The sequence below is a fragment of the Eptesicus fuscus genome, chromosome 13 (genome assembly GCF_027574615.1).
Source record: "Eptesicus fuscus isolate TK198812 chromosome 13, DD_ASM_mEF_20220401, whole genome shotgun sequence".
Classification (NCBI taxonomy): domain Eukaryota; kingdom Metazoa; phylum Chordata; class Mammalia; order Chiroptera; family Vespertilionidae; genus Eptesicus; species Eptesicus fuscus.
Genome location: NC_072485.1, coordinates 67,331,245 through 67,348,526, shown reverse-complemented (window position 1 = coordinate 67,348,526; position 17,282 = coordinate 67,331,245). Strand labels below are relative to the sequence as shown.

The 17,282-nt window shown below is 58.2% G+C and overlaps 2 protein-coding genes across 8 annotated transcripts; one reads left to right on the top strand and one right to left on the bottom strand.

Annotated features, from left to right (window-relative positions):
* The first annotated feature begins 1,559 nt into the window (after positions 1-1,559).
* Positions 1,560-8,890, top strand: SLC39A13 (solute carrier family 39 member 13). 4 transcript variants are annotated; one of them, XM_054725253.1, is made up of 10 exons: positions 1,560-1,653; positions 3,071-3,379; positions 4,948-5,061; positions 5,345-5,469; positions 5,870-5,977; positions 6,087-6,164; positions 6,914-6,964; positions 7,144-7,276; positions 7,446-7,545; positions 7,671-8,890. In XM_054725253.1, the coding sequence occupies exons 2-10, from the start codon at positions 3,079-3,081 to the stop codon at positions 7,744-7,746; spliced, it is 1,086 nt and encodes a 361-aa protein (XP_054581228.1). In that variant the 5' UTR covers positions 1,560-1,653; positions 3,071-3,078; the 3' UTR covers positions 7,747-8,890. The 4 variants fall into 4 exon arrangements, with proteins under 4 accessions (XP_054581228.1, XP_028009254.1, XP_028009253.1 ...); XM_028153453.2 differs by having other exon boundaries at positions 6,087-6,176; positions 7,144-7,272; positions 7,671-7,799; XM_008146729.3 differs by having other exon boundaries at positions 1,562-1,653; positions 6,087-6,176.
* Positions 8,891-10,739: 1,849 nt separating this feature from the next.
* PSMC3 (proteasome 26S subunit, ATPase 3) lies at positions 10,740-16,806 on the bottom strand. 4 transcript variants are annotated; one of them, XM_028153451.2, is made up of 13 exons: positions 16,731-16,806; positions 16,560-16,637; positions 16,237-16,320; positions 15,602-15,727; positions 15,049-15,153; positions 14,879-14,941; positions 14,219-14,356; positions 13,666-13,809; positions 13,400-13,548; positions 12,394-12,490; positions 12,034-12,179; positions 11,119-11,200; positions 10,740-10,925 (listed from the first exon to the last, which is right to left on the bottom strand). In XM_028153451.2, exons 2-13 carry the CDS (start codon positions 16,632-16,634, stop codon positions 10,815-10,817), a joined length of 1,320 nt encoding a protein of 439 aa, XP_028009252.1. In that variant the 5' UTR covers positions 16,635-16,637; positions 16,731-16,806; the 3' UTR covers positions 10,740-10,814. The 4 variants fall into 4 exon arrangements, with proteins under 4 accessions (XP_028009252.1, XP_054581402.1, XP_054581403.1 ...); XM_054725427.1 differs by lacking the exon at positions 16,731-16,806 and having other exon boundaries at positions 16,237-16,316; positions 16,560-16,626; XM_054725428.1 differs by lacking the exons at positions 16,560-16,637; positions 16,731-16,806 and adding an exon at positions 16,472-16,538.
* Positions 16,807-17,282: the final 476 nt, after the last annotated feature.

Here is a 17,282-nt window from a genome sequence, read left to right as displayed (position 1 = left end):
AAGAAGTCTGATGGTAGAAATTCCAGGCCCGGTGAGAGGAAAAGGCAGCAAATGGTGGCTCTTGCCCCTCCTCTGGCTGGTGGCCAGCAGCCCTCAGCCCCCAGAGGCAGGAATGCTGACTGCACTATTGTGAAATCATTTGTATATTGTGAAGTGCTTTGCATATGATGGAGTGATTTGCATGTGGGGGGGCATCTTAGAGATCCCAGAGCAGCATCCCTGAGTATCTTCCTCCCCTTGCAAAGAAACCAACCCAGGGTTTCCACTTCAGAACTCAGGGAGGGGCACAAGAGGGCACCCTGATCTACCTCTCTGACCTGCCTGGTGGGGTGAGGCAGCCAGGGGTCTTTCAGAGGAAAGCTGACCCCACCTGGAAGGAGCTGGGAGTCTGACATTGGAGTGTGAGGTGGTACTGGGCATCAAGTGTGCCCTCAGAGCCCCCAGAAGGAGAGATAGACTCAGAACAGATGAAGGGAGCTATCATGGGATGCAGATGAGGGTCAGAGGCTTGGAGAACCCCACCCCATCACAATCTCTGCCCAAGTAAGTACCCACATGCCCCCTCCTGTACAGTTCTGGCTGATTCCCAGAAAAGGCTGCAAAGTGGAAACACCAAGCCAGACTCCCACACTCTAGAAATGAGAGGTGCTGTCCCATGCTCTGGGCTCAGGGACACCCAGAGGTTTGAATCCTGGCTCTGCCATCTGTTCCGTTGTTTCACCCTGGGCTAACGGTACCCACCTCAATGGGATAGAATGAAGATGCCATGAGAATGCGAGTGAATGGCACATAGTAGGTGTTCAGTAAATTGCAGTTATAATAATAATGCTATTGTTTGCTGCCCTCGTCTAAGAAGTCAGGCCAACTTCCTCTAGGTGAGGGGAGCACAGAGCCCTTGCTTTCCTCAGGTTTGGAGTTCAGAGCAGCAGTGTCAAGCCACCATGTACTGGACCCCAAAGGGTTACAAGCTCTGGAGACAAAGGCCTGAGGTTCCCAGTGAAAAACCAAAGCATAAAAATAATTCGATGAGTAAGAATAAAATTCCCTCTTCTGAGGTTCCCGGGGCTAGGCCCCTCCCTGCGGCAGGCACTTCCCCTTTCCCGTTTCATGGAGGAGCCAGGCCAGGCTGACTCAGAACTGGAGCGCTGCAGCCGTCCTCCCACCCGGGAGCCGGGCCGCCGGCCGAAGGCTGCGAGTCCGGCAGTCGAGCGCGCCCCCGTGCGGCTGCGGGGGAGACTGCAGCCCGAGAGAAGAAGCGGCGCCGGACCCGCAAGCCCAGCCGCTCGCGGTCCCCGCGGAGCCACCCCTGGCCCTGCCCAGCCTGCTGAGCGCGGTACCCAAGGTTCTCCCACTTCCGCCCGGCCCTCCTCGCCGCCCCTAGTCCGGCCCGGGCGGAAGTGCACTGGCCGCCCGGATCCCCCATGGCCGCGAAGCGGAAGCGCTCCCGGACAGCCACCACCCCCACTACACCGTGGCGCGCGGCGCCTCGGGTTCCGGGCAGGTCCCGAGTGACGTGGCCGCGCGCTGGGGGCGGCTCCGGGCCGGGGGCCGGGCTGCGGGGCCGGGCCGGGCGGGGCAGGCCCGGGGCGGGGCGCCGCGCCGCAGCTGGATGGCCGGGCCCGCCCGGAGCGCTGCCGCCGCCGCCGCAGCACGGTGAGTGACCGCCCGGCCTCAGGGCCCGCGCCTGGGCGGGATGGACCCGGCGATACCCCCGACCCCGGCCCGGGCCCGACCTGGGCCTCTCGCCCGGAGCCTGGAGTTCAACTTCCCCGGGCTCCTCTGCCGCCCGCACGTCGCTCCGCATCTCTCCCTTGCTCTCCCCTCCTCGTCCGTCTCACCCGCTATCTCTGATCTCTCCCTCTCGACTCTCTGGCTTTCTTCTTTCCCTCTCCTCTCAGACTGCGCACCCCCTTCCCCTTTCCCAAACCTCACCTCTGCGTGATCCCCTCATCCCTGCGTGACCCGCCTCGGCCTCCAAGCCCGACCTGGCCCTGGCCTGCCTGTGGTCCCCAGTGGAGCCCCGCGGGTTTCATCAGGGTCTCCCGTTCGGGCCTGGAAGTCCTGAACGCGGGCATCTTTTCCAGCGCTGCTGCTTCCCCTCCCTCCCACCTCTAACAGCAGATGAGGAAACTGAGGCAGTGACTCTCCAGTCAAGGTCACAGCCAGCACGAGGCAGGGCAGACCGCATTTACCCTTCATGCCTGAGTTTCCAGGCTGAACCTCTCTCTTGGTTGACTCACATCTGAGTCCTGTGACCCCGGCTGGGGACATTCCTGCTGCCCAGTGCTGCGGCCTCCACAGCATAAGGAGGGCGCTGTGCTTCCTCCCTGCCAGGTACGGTTACCTGCATTATCCAGCTCATGTATGTGCACGACCATGTGAGGGAGGCAATACTTACCTTCATCCTATAGACAAGGAGACTGAGGCTCCGAGGGGGGGCGGGGGGCTCCAGGGACTTGCCCACAAGCAGCTGGAAGTTGCCCCCGAGTAGAGCACCAAGTGCTCTGAGCATCTGTGAGGCAGCTCCAACTGCAGGATCCTTCCTCTTCAGCCCCACCTCCCGTCTGCCTCTGTGCCCCGGGGACATGGGGCTCATTTCCTAGGAAGACGCTCTAATGGTCCTGTCCTAGCTCAGTTGCTTGGTTTCCCAACCTGCACCTCCTAATGTCGCCCCATTGAGCTAGATAGTGCCAGCCTCGGTCCCTGGGGTGTCCTCGCCAGGGCACATCCTGGTAGCAAAACCTCCCCTGGCAGCCAAAGGCACCCGGCTGGGCCGGGCCTGCCCTGCCGGTGGCTGAGGGGAACGAGCCAGCGCCTCACCCTGTCATTAGGAAAAGTTTAGCCTCGGGCAGACGTGCTGACACAGTCGGAAGCCGGAAGCCGGCTCAGAAGGAAAAAATGCGGTCCTTGGAGTGTGGAGGAGCAGGGCCCTGTGCTCTGTGCACCCACTAATTGGAGCCACAGAAGCCCTGGGTCAGGCAAGCAGGAGGGTGAAGGTGCCATATTTCATACGCAGATGTTCAGCCAACGAACGGTGGCAGCTCATGCCAGTGGCCTTTGTGTTTTTCAGCACCTGGCATGCCTGGATGTCCCTGCTCTGGCTGCGGCATGGCGGGCCAAAGGCTCCTCTTCTTCACTGCTGTGGCCCTGCAGCTCCTGGGAGGGGCTGGGGGTTCCCAGCAGGCCCTCCGGAACCGGGGGGCTGCAGCCGCCTGTCGCCTCGATAACAAGGACAGTGAGTCCTGGGGAGCCCTGCTGAGCGGGGAGCGGCTGGACACCTGGATCTGCTCCCTCCTGGGCTCCCTCCTGGTGGGACTCAGCGGGGTCTTCCCACTGCTGGTCATTCCCCTGGAGATGGGGGCCACACTGCGCTCAGAAGGTGGGTGACCCTGGGGCAGCCAGCGGCGTGGGCAGCATGCTGCCCTCCCCCGGAGAGCTGGCTCTCACGTCCTGGGTGCCGGTGTGTCTGAGGTGGAGGGTGAGGACAGAATTCAATTTCTCACCTTGGTCCTGGGAGACCAGGGCTCACCATGCTCATTTGTTCATTCATTTATGCGTTCTTTTATTCTGCAAGAATCACCACTAGCAAACAGTCACCTAAAAGCAATATAGATAGTGGTGAGAAATATGGATGTCAGCCCACCTGGGCTCAAATCTCGGCTCTGCCACTTACCAGCTGGGTACCACTGGGCAAGTTACGTCACTTCCCTCTGCCTCGGGCTCCCAGCCTTAGAAAGGGGTAACAGTGGTGTCTACCTCATAGCCCTATTGTGACAATTGAAGGAGCTCATATCAGTAAGGCACCCCGGTGCAGGGAGAAGGATGCGTGTGTGCGGGCCCCGTGCTGGGTGTGCCGTGGCCAGCAAAGCACTGCCTCGCCCTCCAGTCCCTGCTCATCATGCAAAAGAGCTCTCCGACTCGAAGCCCCGGGGTCAGCCTTACCCAGGAACATGAGGGAGGTTGGTCGCAGGCCTGCCTCTGGGGAGGGGGTCTGGGAGATGGGGGACTGGCACGGGTGGAGGCTTTCCTTGGCTACCCTTTGGTAGGGTGTGCATGGACTGTGTCCACAATGGCATGTTGTAATGAAAAGTCCACGAGATCAGGTGGGGAGGTGCCAAAATACAGGTGCCTTGTGCCCCCCACCCCAGAGTGTGACAGTAAGTCTGGACGAGGGCCCCAGGCGCTGTGCTCCCCTGTTCATTCTGTCCCTGGGCCGAAGGCTGCTGCCACGGCTGTGAGTGGAGCCCTGCTGTCATGCCTGTTCCTCAGCTCCGTCCCTGCGAGGTCAGGGTAGGGAGGACTTGGATTATTAGCTCCATTTTACACATGGGGAGGCACGGGCACAGAGAGGTTCTTGGACCAGCCTGAGGTCACACAGCCTAGAAGCAGCAGCTTCCCCTGGGATAGTTGCTACCCGACCCCCAAGGTGCCTCTGCCCTCTGGGCCTCAGTTTCTTTCAAACCAAGGGTTTGGACATGGCCCCCCTCAGGCACTTCCAGCTCTGGATGCTGCAAATCGGCACAAGTCCCCACATCTCTGTCACTTTTCTGCGAGTAACAGTGGCTGAGAAAAGAAAGTTCCCGTGTAGTGAGTACCCGCTATGTGTATTGTTACTGAATTCCCAGAGGATGCCTATCAGATAGGTACACTTGTCCCCAGTTTACAGAAGGGGAAACTGAGTCCCGGGAGCAATCTGCCAAGGGCACCAGCCATTGGGTTGGAGAGCTGAGCCCTTAACCATGAGGCAGTAGCTCTACAGCCCCTCGTCAGGTTGAGGGGTGTTCCTGCTGAGCACCCAGCCCAGGAAGGGCGGTGCGCCATGTCCAGCCTTTTAGAGGCTGACGTTCTGGTTGGGACAACACAAAGAGCCTAGTAATCTGGGGGGGCAGAGGCCGGGCCAGGGTCCCTGGTGGGTCAGCCCCCAGGCCCTGCCTCTCTGCCTTGCAGCTGGGGCCCGGCGCCTGAAGCAGCTGCTCAGCTTTGCCCTGGGCGGCCTCTTGGGCAATGTGTTTCTCCACCTGCTGCCCGAGGCCTGGGCCTACACATGCAGCTCCAGCCTTGGTGAGTGAGGTCACAACCTGGGGGCAGGCAGGGGAGGGTTGGAGGGGGGCTGGTACCCATGCCCAGGGATGGCCTAGGCCCTGCCTGCTCTGCCAGAATGGCTGGCAAAGGGTATCAGGCTGGGAACTTGCCCTGACCTCTGTGGGAGTCCCTGGGGCACTGCTGTCCCACCAGCCAATCCTGGCCCCCTGCCTCTGTCCCTACCCTGGACTAGGTCCCATTCCCAACGGCCCCTCTTCTCTGGCCTTGGCTTGGCCTGGTCTGTCAGTGCTGCCCCCTGCAGGTGGTGAGAGGCAGAGCCTGCAGCAGCAGCAACAACTGGGGCTGTGGGTCATTGCTGGCTTCCTGACCTTCCTGGCTTTGGAAAAGATGTTCCTGGACAGCAAGGAGCAGGAGGGGACCAACCAGGTGAGCCCCAAACCCCAGGACTTGGGTACCTCAGTCTGTTCTGTGTTGTTCCAGGGCCTGGAGGCCCAGGTTCTGAGTTGAACCCTGAAAAGAGGGTCTTGGCCTTTTCTTGGGGCCTCTGGGAGGCTGGGCCAGCTTGTTTGGGGATCTGGGGAGTGACAGCATCAGCCCCTGCCATGGCTTGTTCTCCGGCTGATAGCGACGGCGGTGCAGGAGGCGGACAGTCTATTGAGTTTGAGGGCACCTGGCGGATCGAGCAGCAGAGAAGTCTAGACAGAGAAAAGGGTGTTCCCTGTCTCTGTTTCTCCATCTCTCGCTCCCCTTCTGTGTCCACCCTGGTCAAGCGGGGGGCGGGGGGAGGGCATCTAATGTCACCTCTCCCTCCTTCTCCCGGCCCTAGGCCCCCCGCAAAGACCCCGCTGCTGCTGCCGCCGTGCTCAGTGGAGGCCGCTATGTGGCCCAGCCGGCTGCAGAGCCCGGCCTGAGCGCCGTGGTCCAGAGCATCAAAGTGAGTGGCCCACTTAGGGCCCCCTCCTCCTGCAGCCGCCCCACCCAAGTGGCCAGCCCAGCTCAGCCCTGCCTGCCCTGTTCAGCTGGCTTTCTCTCCCCTCACCCAGGTCCGTGGCTATCTCAACCTGCTGGCCAACACCATAGACAACTTCACGCATGGGCTGGCTGTGGCTGCCAGCTTCCTGGTGAGCAAGAAGGTGAGTGGGGGTTGGGGCAGGTGGGGGCCCAGGCAATTCCAGTGGGAATGATGGTGCTTGTGTTGACCAGTTGGCTCTGCCTCCAAAATAGGTCTCCAGTCCATCACTTCTTGCTCCCTGCATCAGCAACACCCTCATCTGAGCCCCGTCCTCCCTGTCGCTCTCCTGGACACGGCCTTCTTTTGTCCCGAGACACTGGTCTGTTCTCCTGGCTGCAGACACTCCTTTTGGGGATCCATGCCTCTGCCTGCCTGCTTCCAGATGCTCCCCCACCTTCCCCTGCCCTCTGTCTGCCGACTTGTGAACACCACGCTTTCCCCTCCTTCATGGCCTCCGCCTCACACTGTTCCATCTGCCTGAACGCTCTTCCCCCCACCTTCAGCGCTGGCTCCTCAGCCGTTAGGCCTTGGCTAAATGTACTTCCTCAGACAGGCCTTTGCTGACCCCTCGTCTGATTAGGCCCCATTACTCCTGCCCATGGCACCCAGTCCTCCTCGCCCCCAGCAGCTGTCAGTGAGTGACTGGCGGCTCGTGTGTTTACTCAGTCCTGGCCTCCCTCCTCCAGACTGTGAGCTTCATGAGGGCAGCTTCCTTGTCTGTTTGATTGGCTGCTGTGTTCCTGGTCACCAAACAGTGGCCAGGCAGGGTGCTCAGAGCAGAGCAGACACTGGTAGACTGAGTGGACAGGGGGTGCCCTGGCCCTCGGCACAGACCCCCACAGACTCCCCTTCCTGCAGATCGGGCTCCTGACCACCATGGCCATTCTCCTGCATGAGATCCCCCATGAGGTGAGTTCCAGAGGGCCTGGGAGCCCAGCAAGGGGGGGCGGGCTGGGGCCCAGCGAGGGGGTGCGGGCTGGGGCCAGCAGCAGGGCGGGTGCAGGGGCTCGTGTGCGTGACCATCCCTGAGGTGCTCAGGGGGTCTGGTCCTACTGGGGCCCAGAGTGATCCTCTGGACCTTCCCTCAGGTGGGCGACTTTGCCATCCTGCTCCGGGCTGGCTTTGACCGATGGAGCGCAGCCAAGCTACAGCTCTCCACGGCGCTGGGGGGCCTGCTGGGCGCCTGCTTCGCCATCTGTACACAGTCCCCCAAGGGAGTAGGTACGGGCGGGGTGTGTGGTGGTGGCAGGTGGCCATCAGCAGAGGGGTCCCAGCCAAGGGCACACCTGCCCCACCCCGATAATGAGACTGAGTCCTGCCCTCGGTCCCCACTGCGGGAGGGGTGAGGGGCCCGTGGGCTCCCAGCCAGTCGGGCCTTCTCCCACCGCAGAGGAGACTGTGGCCTGGATCCTGCCTTTCACCTCTGGCGGCTTCCTCTACATCGCCCTGGTGAACGTGCTGCCCGACATCTTGGAGGAAGATGACCCGTGGTGAGTGACACACGGGACTGCCACTCACGGGGCCCTTAGCGGCTGGAGGAGGAGGGACTTTTCTGGCCTCTTCCCTGCCCCTCACCCCCGTGCCAACCCCTGAGCCCCAGCCCCTCTCCCCACAGGCACTCCCTGCAGCAAGTGCTTCTGCTCTGCACGGGGATCGTGGTGATGGTGCTGTTCTCATTGTTGGTGGAGTAACCGTCCCTGACGCCCGCTCCCTCCACAATAAGAGACTCGGATTTACTCTGTGACCGTGTGTGAAGGCAGGGAGGGCGAGTGTCTGAGAGCCAGTGAGCCTCCAACCAGACAGGAGGATGATGCACGCGCACGTGTGTGTGTGTGTGTGTGTGTGTGTGTGTGTGTGTGTGTGTGTGGACAGAGGTGTGTGAGACCGACACTGTGATCCCTCATGCCCAGGGCCCAATGCCCGCGCCTGCCCCAGCCACCCTGTGGTCCTCTCTCCTTGCCACCCTGTCATCTTGCACCTCCCAGAGAGAGCGGTGAGGAAGCCAGCGTTGGTCCCAAGCAGAGGCCTCTCCCCACGACCCCAAGGGGAGTGAAGGGCAGCTCCAGCAGCCCCTAGTTGCAAGGAACCCCAAAGCTGTCTCCCACTGGGCCTCACAGGTCCCTGGCTGAGAGAGTAAACCCCTCTGCTCATGCACCCAGCCCTGGGCAGCCTAGGGGCCGAGGCTGGGGTGAACTCTGCTGCATCCATGGTCGTGGCCCTTCCTTCGCCATCTCTACAGCCAAAGAAAGGAGAGGCAGGTGCTCTTGCAGCCCCCAGCCCCACTCAGCACTGACAGCCCCACCCTCCCAGCCTGAAGCCGAGAGATGCTTTCTCAGACCCTGGCCAGCTCCCGTCCCCCAGTGAATGCTCCGTGGCAGCACCAGCAGCTCTTGCCACCTCCCGCTGCCAAACAGCAGCCTGCAGTGCAGCCAGCAGCCCTGGCCAGGGAGACCTCCCGGTCCAGCTCGGTAGCTTGCGCCAGCACAGGGGCCAGGCAGATATCCTGGGGGCAGGAAGAGAGTGGTTCGTGGCTGCCCTCCCTGCTCAGGCCCCTTTTAGGTGGGGGTGGTGAGGGCTCCATGTAGTCAGCACTCGGGAATGTGCTCTGGGAGAATGCTGAAGACATAATCCCCAGCTATTTCCCTTGGCTGACGCCCAGGTACTCAGCTGGCCCACTCCACAGCCAGGCCCAGGCCTGCTGCTCGACCTCGGACATTTTCAGAAGTGGCCATAAGAGGGCCTGAATGGTTTCACAGCTGTTTTGCTGATTCCATTTGTATCTGTAAATACTTGTTCTATATATAAGATGCAAATAAATATTATACACAAACTGGCTGCCTCTGTCCTGTCACCATCCAGTCGAACAGGGCTTTCCTGGGCTGGCCGCTCCATAGCCCCGCGCTGGCTGGCCGCCTGCCGGTCTCGCCCCCGCCTCCCACCCTTCTGCTCTGTGCTGTCTCTGAACGGTTACCCTTCAGTGCTTCTCGGAACGGGATAGCATTTCAGTTTCCTGGCTTGGCTGGTTAGTTTTTTGTCCCAATAAAACAAGCCTGGCCCTGTGTTGTAGCCCACACCCCCCCAAGGGTGGTGGCCTCATATAGACCTAGGAACCGGCGGCTTTTTCCCAGCCTGCCCCTGAGTAATTTAAATCCAGGAAGGGAGCTCCATCCATAAAGGCGTCTCCAGGTTTAGCCTCAATGAAATTGTTATTTTTCATTAAAAAGAAAACCGTCTGGATTCCCGGAGTCCACTAGTGTTAATAAACGGGGTCCCTCCCTTTCTCTTAAAAAAAAAAAAAGAAAAAGAAAAGAAAAAGAAAACCGTCTGAATGTGCTGAGTGTAAGGACAGGACCAGGCACCGGGGGGCGCTGCTTCCCCACACTGCTCTCTATCCAAGCCAAGCAGGACAGCCTCCAGTAGTTAGCAGAGCAGCATGTCTGCACAGCATCACTGAGTGTGCTCAGGGGCTGTGAAGCCCCAATTGCTGTACCCAGCCTGGCTCTGAATCATTCCTTTCAGCAAAAAGGGACTCGCTGCTCCGGACTGACACACCGGGACCTGGTGGACCGGCGCCTGATCTGTCAAGGAACCCAGGCTCCAGCAAGCATCTCCTCCCCTTGGCAGCGCTGGGGCTCCCCATGTTGAGCCTCAAGTGGTGCGTGCAGGTTTACTAGGGTGTTGCGGCCAGGTGAATGTTCCAGCTGGTCGGAAGAGGGAACAGGGAATGCAGGAACGGGAGCAGCTGAGCTGGGCAGGGGACAGAACCAGTCCTTCAGAGGCCATGCGGGGGCTCAGGCAGGCGTGGGAAGTCAATGATAGGTGCATCCCAGGGCATGGTAGCAGGAAGGCGGGCCTGGAGTGGTGGGACCACAGGGGAGGGATCAGAGCTGGTTAGGAGCCTAACTCCCAGAAAGGCCTAGGCCCAGTCTGTAGCCCAATTAGGCATGTTCCTCAGGGGAGGGGACCAGGGACAGGAGGGTGTAGGGCTTTTGTCAAAGGGCAAGTGAGAGCTGCTGAGTTCTGAGGAGCTACTACTTTGAAAGGCCATTCGGGAGCTTTCAAAGTATATGGGACCAAGATCCTGCTCAAGGTTCATTTTCAGCCAGAGGAAATGGACCAAAAGAGCTAATGGGGCCCGACCAGGTGTGGCTCAGTGGTTGAGTGTTGACCAGTGAACCAGGAGATCACAGTTCGATGCTCAGTCAAGGCACCTGCCCGGGGTTGTAGCGATCCCCAGGGGAGGCATGCAGGAGAGGCCAATCAATGTTTCTAATCATTGATGTTTCTATCTTTCTTCCCTCTCCCTTCCTCTCTGAAATCAATTAAGAATATATTAAAAAAAACAGCTAATGGGACATGTGGAAAAACAAGAGGCTTGGAGGCCAGGAAACAAAGGAGGTGTTTCAAGGGGAAAAGACCCAGAGCACCAAAATGTGAAAAAAGGAAAGGCTGGCTCTATTTAGAGCCTTCATCCTAGGGCTTCAACACCACAACCTTGAAAGCTGAGGTGGGGCAGGGAGTGGGGAGGGAGGGGTTTGGAGGGACCCGTGAGACAGGCCTGAGGGCCTCATGGTGACAACTGGATTGAGGCCACAGCTGTCTCGAGTTCCAGGCAGGAGCATGTGGGGAAGGGGTTTCGTGCGAGCACCCCTCCCCTTCCACTAAGAAGCGAGATAGACAGGTGTCAGAGACCTGAAACCATCTTTTATTATGAATTTTAACCAGCAAGAGAGCAGGGGATGGTGTGGTGGGTGACGCCCTAGGCATAGTACTGCAAGTTGGCTTTCTTCTTGGCCTGCACCTCCAGGATGCCCTCCATGTAGTCCTCGTGGGTGAGCTCCGTGGCACCCCTGCGGAGTGCGATCATGCCCTGCACCCAGGACACACAAGCTTCAGGGTGCCTCCCCGCACCCCTGGCCTGGCTCCCGGGGGCCAAAGCCTTCTCAGCCTCTTCCCCTCAGCAGTCCACTGGCCAAGTAACGCTGCCCTGTCCAGGGAAGGGGGCAGGAAGCACCCACTCACCCACCTCACCCCACCACTCACCGCCTCACCCCACCACTCACCGCCTCCACACACACAGCCTTGCACTGGGCCCCGTTGAAGTCATCTGTACAGCGGGCCAGCTCCTCGTAGTTCACATCAGGACTGTGGGAGGACAGATGCCACAGGGGTCAGTTACTCATGGGGACGGGGCAGGGGGAGCAGGAGTCTCCCACACTGCCCCATCCAGTCAGCTCACACTGTGCCTCATTCTCTTCGTGGCACAAGCTGGGGGAAGAGGCACAGTCAAAGCAGGTTAGACAAGGTGATTTCTCTGTCTCGAGCTCCAGCCTTCTAGAAATCTGTACCTGAGACCCCAGGGACCTCTCAGGCTGAGGCGGGGGAGCAGGAGGGTGTGGAGACAAGGATGGCCATCTGCCCTCTCCTGAGTAGCACAGGCCATGTCAGTATGCTGCTACCACTTAAAAATCTCACATGCTGAGCACTGTGCTTGATGTTGCCACAAGCCCATAATGTTGGTGCCATTACCCCCCACCCCCAAGTCCGATAAGAAAGCTGAGGCTTAGAGAGGTTATGTCACCTGCTGAAGGTCACAGAGATCCGAACCTAGGTCCATCTGGCCCCTGGCTGGATCCCCCTGGACCATGTTGGGCTGTACCCATGTGCTGAGGTCAGGGAGGCGGGGAAACTGAGGCCCTCTGGCCTGCAGACCTTCCTATCGTGGGGGAGGAGGAGGCACGTGGAGTCTAAGGAGTAGAGCAGCCACAATTGGAGTCTTGGCCCCCACAAGACTACCTCAGGCCCGTGGGGAGAAGTGGAGGTTAGAAAATGGTATTGAAAGGTGCTGTGTGTGAACGGGCTGTGGAGAGGAAAGAGATGGGCGGAGGCCTGGGAGGCTCAGCACAAAGAGGAGAAACAGACTGCCCTGCTGCTGCCCCTCCGGGGCTCAGCGCCCTGCTCCTGGACAGCGTGCTCACCTGACGTTCATCTTTCGGGAGTGGATCTGCATGATTCTGGCCCGGGCCTCCTCGTTGGGCATCGGGAACTCAATCTTTCGGTCCAGGCGGCCAGAGCGGAGCAGGGCAGGGTCCAGGATGTCCACCCTGTTGGTGGCTGCGATTACCTGAACAAGGAAAGAAGCTGCAACTTGAACTGAGGAGAAAGGGGTTCAGACTGGCAGCAGTCATGGCCACAACAGGCAGAGACAGCCCAGGGTCCAGGTGAAAGGGAAGGAGATGTTCAAGACAGATCCCAATTCCTACTGTGGCTGCCATAGCGAGGTAACGAGAAGGTCTTGGCCTCTAAGCCCCATGTTTTTCACCTTCAACAACACTCACCTTGACCTGGGTGTTGGGCTGAAACCCATCCAGCTGGTTCAGAAGCTCCAGCATCGTCCTCTGCACCTCCCGGTCCCCGGCCTTCTCGCTGTCAAAGCTGAGGCCCGTAGGAGGCCCAAGACACTGGTGAGGCCACTGCTTGGGCAGAGCCCTCCCCTCCTCTCCACCCACCTGAAGCCTAACCCAGCCCATCCAGGGTAGGGAAATGTCTCACTCAACTTGGGGCCCCCAGTCAAGGACTAGCAACAGAAAAGGTGTCAGTAACTGGGGATTGCTGACTGAGACTGGGGAGGCTCTGGATTGCATTCAGAGACTGGGGAGGCTCTGGGGCCAGGTGTGGAGCTGAGGATAAAACGTGAGCAAAACCACCCACTGCCCTGATGAACATCCATTGCAAACTGAGCTAAGCTTAGAAGTACAGGGATCCAGCCCAGACTTGGAGCGTAAGGGGAACCTAGGCAGGTATCCCTGAGCAAGTGTCCCTCAGCTGAGAGCTAAAGGCTGAAAACTCATCAGTTGGGCAACCAATCACTGAAGAGGGAAAAAGGTAAAGCACATTCCAGAGAGGAAACAGCAGAGGCACAATCTCTCCCACTGCAGAGCCAGAGTGGGCCTGCAAGCCCGGGGGGCTGTGGAGAGTCCCAGGGAGGGGGAGGCAGGGGCAGAACCAGCATGAGGCCGGAGGGGAGCAGGGACAGCCACTGAAGGGGCCTTGCAGGTGATGGCAAGCTCAAGCATTTACCCCAAGGAGCAATGGGGGAGGCCCAGGACGGGTTTTGAGTAGAATCTGTGGGTGTACGAGTGATATGACAAGGTTTTTTAGGGAACACGCAGCCAGCTGTGAACACGGATGGTCAGGGGAAAAGGTAAGAAGCAGGGAAGCTAGTTAGAAGAGAATTTAGGAAGCAGAACACAAAGTAAAGCTACCATCACCCCAGGAAAGGGGGCAGGGTGGGATAGTAGGACTTTAGAACCATCTCTCTGGTGGTACCCAGCACCCCCTTACCGCTTGGTGCCGATGGCATCCAGCTCATCAATAAAGATGATGGATGGAGCTTTCTCCTTGGCAAGGGCAAAGGCATCCCGGACCAGCTTGGCACCATCCCCGATGAACATCTGCACCAGCTGAGGGCCAGCCAGCTTCAGGAAGGTGGCCTGGGTGCGGCGGGAATGGGGGTTGACGCAATCAGGACAAAAGCACCATGACAGGTCCCTTCAGGCCCCGAGTGCCCAGTCCTGCCCATTTCTCTTCATCCTTCCCAAAGCACTCACCTTGGTCTGCGCAGCACAGGCCCGGGCCAGCAGAGTCTTCCCGGTACCTGGGGGCCCATACATCAGCACCCCCTTTGGAGGTTGGATCCCCAAGTTCTCAAACTTCTCTTTGTGGTTCATTGGCAGGACAATGGCCTCCACCAGCTGCCAGGAAGAAGTCCTGGGTGAGGAGAGTGAAGCCCTGAGGGCTCCTACAGCCCAATCTGTAACCCTCCTATTCCAATTCAGGGACACTGCCCTCCCCTTCCCCCTGTCAAGAGAACACAGAACCTCACTCCCAGCAAGGCTGACTATGGTTTCTCCAGGAACAGCAGCACATCGTGGAAACACTGAACCTCAGTTCCAGGCCTGGCTCTGGCCTTAACCTTCCATGACCCTAAGCAAATCGTTCACTCTCTCTGGATCTCAGTCCCCTAAACTGTCACATGGCATCCTTCTTGCCTCCCTAGGATGCTATGAGGATAAGAGGCACATTAGGGGAAGCGCCCTGGTCAACGAGGCAGAGAAACACAAAAGGCTGGCAGGCTGCTAGTAGCTGCCACACCTCCCTCACCTCCTGAATCTGCTTGTCCAAGCCCCCGATGTCACTGTATTGTTCTGTGGGCCTCTCGTCCACCTCCATGGCCTTCACCCGTGAGTCGTACTCTGTGGGTAGAGTCTCCAGGATCAAATAGGAGTCTTTGTTCACACCCTGGAGACACAGCACAAAGCCTTCAGATTTGTCCCAGCTCAAGGCCTAATTAATTGGCTGGGTGACAGGTATCTGAAGAGTGAAAAGAATGATATGGAGCCCTAGCTGGTTTGGCTCAGTGGATAGAGCACTGGCCTGCAGAGTGAAGGGTCCCAGGTTCAATTCCAGTCAAGGGCACATGCCCGGGTTGCGGGCTCAATACCCAGTAGGGGGTGTGCAGGAAGCAGCCGATCAATGATTCTCTCTCATCATTGATGTTTCTGTCTCTCTCTCCCTCTCCCTTCCTCTCTGAAATCAATAAATATATATATATGTGTGTATATATATATATATATATATATATATACACACACACACATATATATATATATTAAAAAAAAGATTCACAGAGCAGGGAGACAGGGTCTGACTCTTCAGGCTGCTCTCAAGGCCAACAGAGACCTGGGCCTGGGTCAGGGCTCAGCTGCTCAGTGGGAGAAATTCACTGGAAAAGCTCTGCCTGGGCTCAGGGACCCCACTCACCACCAAGTCTCCAGGCTTCAGTTTCTCAGCATCCACCAACCCAATCACAGGCAGGAAGTATGTCTGTCAGAAAATTCCAGAAGCAGCCTCAGTTACTGCCCTCAGGAAGGCTCCCTAGCCTTTTCCACCCCTCACCCTCCTCCATTCTCCTTCTACGGAGCCAGCCTCACCTGCCGTGTGGAGGTTTTGATCACGGCACACTTGCCCTTCCTCTGGGAGTCCAGGTCAATGTTGGCACCATCCTCCTCTTGGTCATTGGGATCAACGTCCAAAAGCTGGGAAGGGAAAGAGCACAGATGAAGAGGCCCTGCTCAGCCCACTGAACTCCCCAGAGCCGGGTGCTTCCTGGGCTGAGACAGTCCCAACGCGGGCAGGGCTGACCATCCCTACCCGCTCCGCACACTGGCCCCGAGCTCAGCACGTGCGGTTGATAAACCATGGGATTGAAAAGATCTCTGTTTTAGATGATGCTTCTCTGCACAGACAGAGCTCATCTACCCCCAAAGAAAAATAACCGGTAGAAAATTAGACATGTGAGGCTTCTGAGGCCTTTTCCAGCCCTATATATACACCTAGAAATGCACACTAGGAAGGGGGCCCTCAGAAGGGGACCCCAACATGCAATTTGGGCCTCAAAACTTCACCCACTCTTTCCCAATGGCCCATCACAGGCCGTCTCCAAGCCCCGCTAACCCCTCTCTTCCCCTCCACATACACACACACCTCGATGACGTTGGAGACAAGGTAGGGCAGGGTCTTGTTCACTTTGATCTTCTCACTGTTCTCTTTGATCTTGTCCTTCATGGCTTGGAGTTCGTGGGTAACTCGTAACACTTCGCTCTTCATAATCTGGGATGAAGACAAGTGGAAGCAAATGTTGGGCCTTAGCTGTTTATTCCAAGGCCTTGTAATGAGTGAAGTCATTACAGGGGGCCCTCCCGCTTCCGCTCACTTGGCTCTTATGCCTCTGAGTGCCGAGCCCCTCAGATGACCGCCTGGTGAAGGAGTTGGAGCAGAGGGAGAAGAGTAGAACTTTGGGTCAAATTCAAGTTTTAGGTTCCGCCTTTTATTAAGGGCTGGGTAGTTCAAAATAAAAACCTTCTGAGCCTCAGTTTCCTCTCTGTAAAATGAAGACTTCCTAAAAGAAGGATTTTCGAGAGGAATACTTAAAAGAGCTCGCTGGGAATGGCAGTCTGAGTCCTACTTCCAGGCCTGGTCTCCCAACATCCTGTCCCTCTTCTGGTCCCTCTTAAGGCTTAGTTTTCTTTTCTCTTTTTGGGGCCCAAAGAGGAAACAGCGGTCCCCATGCTCCCCCAGAGAGGCAGCTGGGACCACCCCGGCCTGCCCTGGATGCCCACCTTGATTTCACTGTCCAGCAGCCTTGTGCGCTGGATAATCTCTTCTGTGGACATCTTGAGCACCTCTTCCCCGATTCCATCTTGCTGTTAAAAAATATATTTTTTTAATTAAGGGCACGTGCCCGCTTTCTCCAAGCCCACTCAGCCTCAGTTTCCCCGTCCATAAGACTAGAATGAAGGAATCAGGATGCTTGCCCACATCCCAAGCGGCCCCGACCCTGGGACCGGGCCAGACCTCGACCCCCGGGCATCTCCTCCCCTCCCGCCAAGGTGGTCTCCCCGCTGGTCCGGCTCTAGGACCCCCGAGCTGTCCCAGAGCAGACCTCAGCCTCGTCCCACACGGTCGCCATCTTCTCCTGCCGAGTCACTGAACTCTCGAGTTTCGGCAGCAGATTCATTTCCTGGAGGAAAAGATCGAAGGTCGGACTGGGCAGGAGCCGTGGCAGAAAATTAGTACTGTCTTTCTTAACACCAGCCCTTGACTAGTAGCAGACCTCTTTCTTCAAGTCCCGATTCTAGGCGATTTATCTCCGGCCGCGAATCTGCTTCTCCGGTTCAAAAGACCACGCGCGGGCCACAGGGCCCACCCCGTGTCTCCTGAGAAGTTCCCGCCCTCGTCCTGTTTGTACTGTGCTACTGGCCGACGCGTGCAGCGGGCGGGGCCTGGATGTATAAACGGAAGGGGCGGGAGAAAGGGCGAGAGCCGCAAAGCCCCTTGGGAAATGTAGTCTTATTTTGGCCCATAACCGAAAGGGCGCTTTGGAAGGAGTGATTCAACCTCAGAGACCGGCCCAAAAAAAAAGAGACCGGCCCAGCTAGGAATTAGGGGATTTGCACAATGGCTCTGCCTCCCAAACTATAAACAACATACGACAGCCGTGTGCAAAGGAGGAGGGATAACACCTCAGGCAGCATTTTTATAATTATTATTTATTAAAGTTGGCCACCAAGGGTTACCTGAGAGAATCCTTAACCAGTCTTAAAGAATGATCACTGCTGCTACCAACTTCAGAGCAGGGGCCACAGCACTGCCCCTGTGGGAAGAG

What these genes read in the sequence shown, in the direction of transcription:
- SLC39A13 (XM_008146729.3), top strand. Translation starts at nt 3,079, where the DNA reads ATGCCTGGATGTCCCTGCTCTGGCTGCGGCATGGCGGGCCAAAGGCTC. An exon ending in AGCAGGAGGGGACCAACCAG is followed by an intron (nt 5,470 to 5,869) that starts GTGAGCCCCAAA and finishes TCCCGGCCCTAG; the next exon opens with GCCCCCCGCAAAGACCCCGC. An exon ending in ACAGTCCCCCAAGGGAGTAG is followed by an intron (nt 7,277 to 7,445) that starts GTACGGGCGGGG and finishes CTCCCACCGCAG; the next exon opens with AGGAGACTGTGGCCTGGATC.
- PSMC3 (XM_028153451.2), bottom strand. Translation starts at nt 16,634, where the DNA reads ATGAATCTGCTGCCGAAACTCGAGAGTTCAGTGACTCGGCAGGAGAAG. An exon ending in TGCTGGACAGTGAAATCAAG is followed by an intron (nt 15,728 to 16,236) that starts GTGGGCATCCAG and finishes TCTTCATCCCAG; the next exon opens with ATTATGAAGAGCGAAGTGTT. An exon ending in TCAAAACCTCCACACGGCAG is followed by an intron (nt 14,942 to 15,048) that starts GTGAGGCTGGCT and finishes ATTTTCTGACAG; the next exon opens with ACATACTTCCTGCCTGTGAT.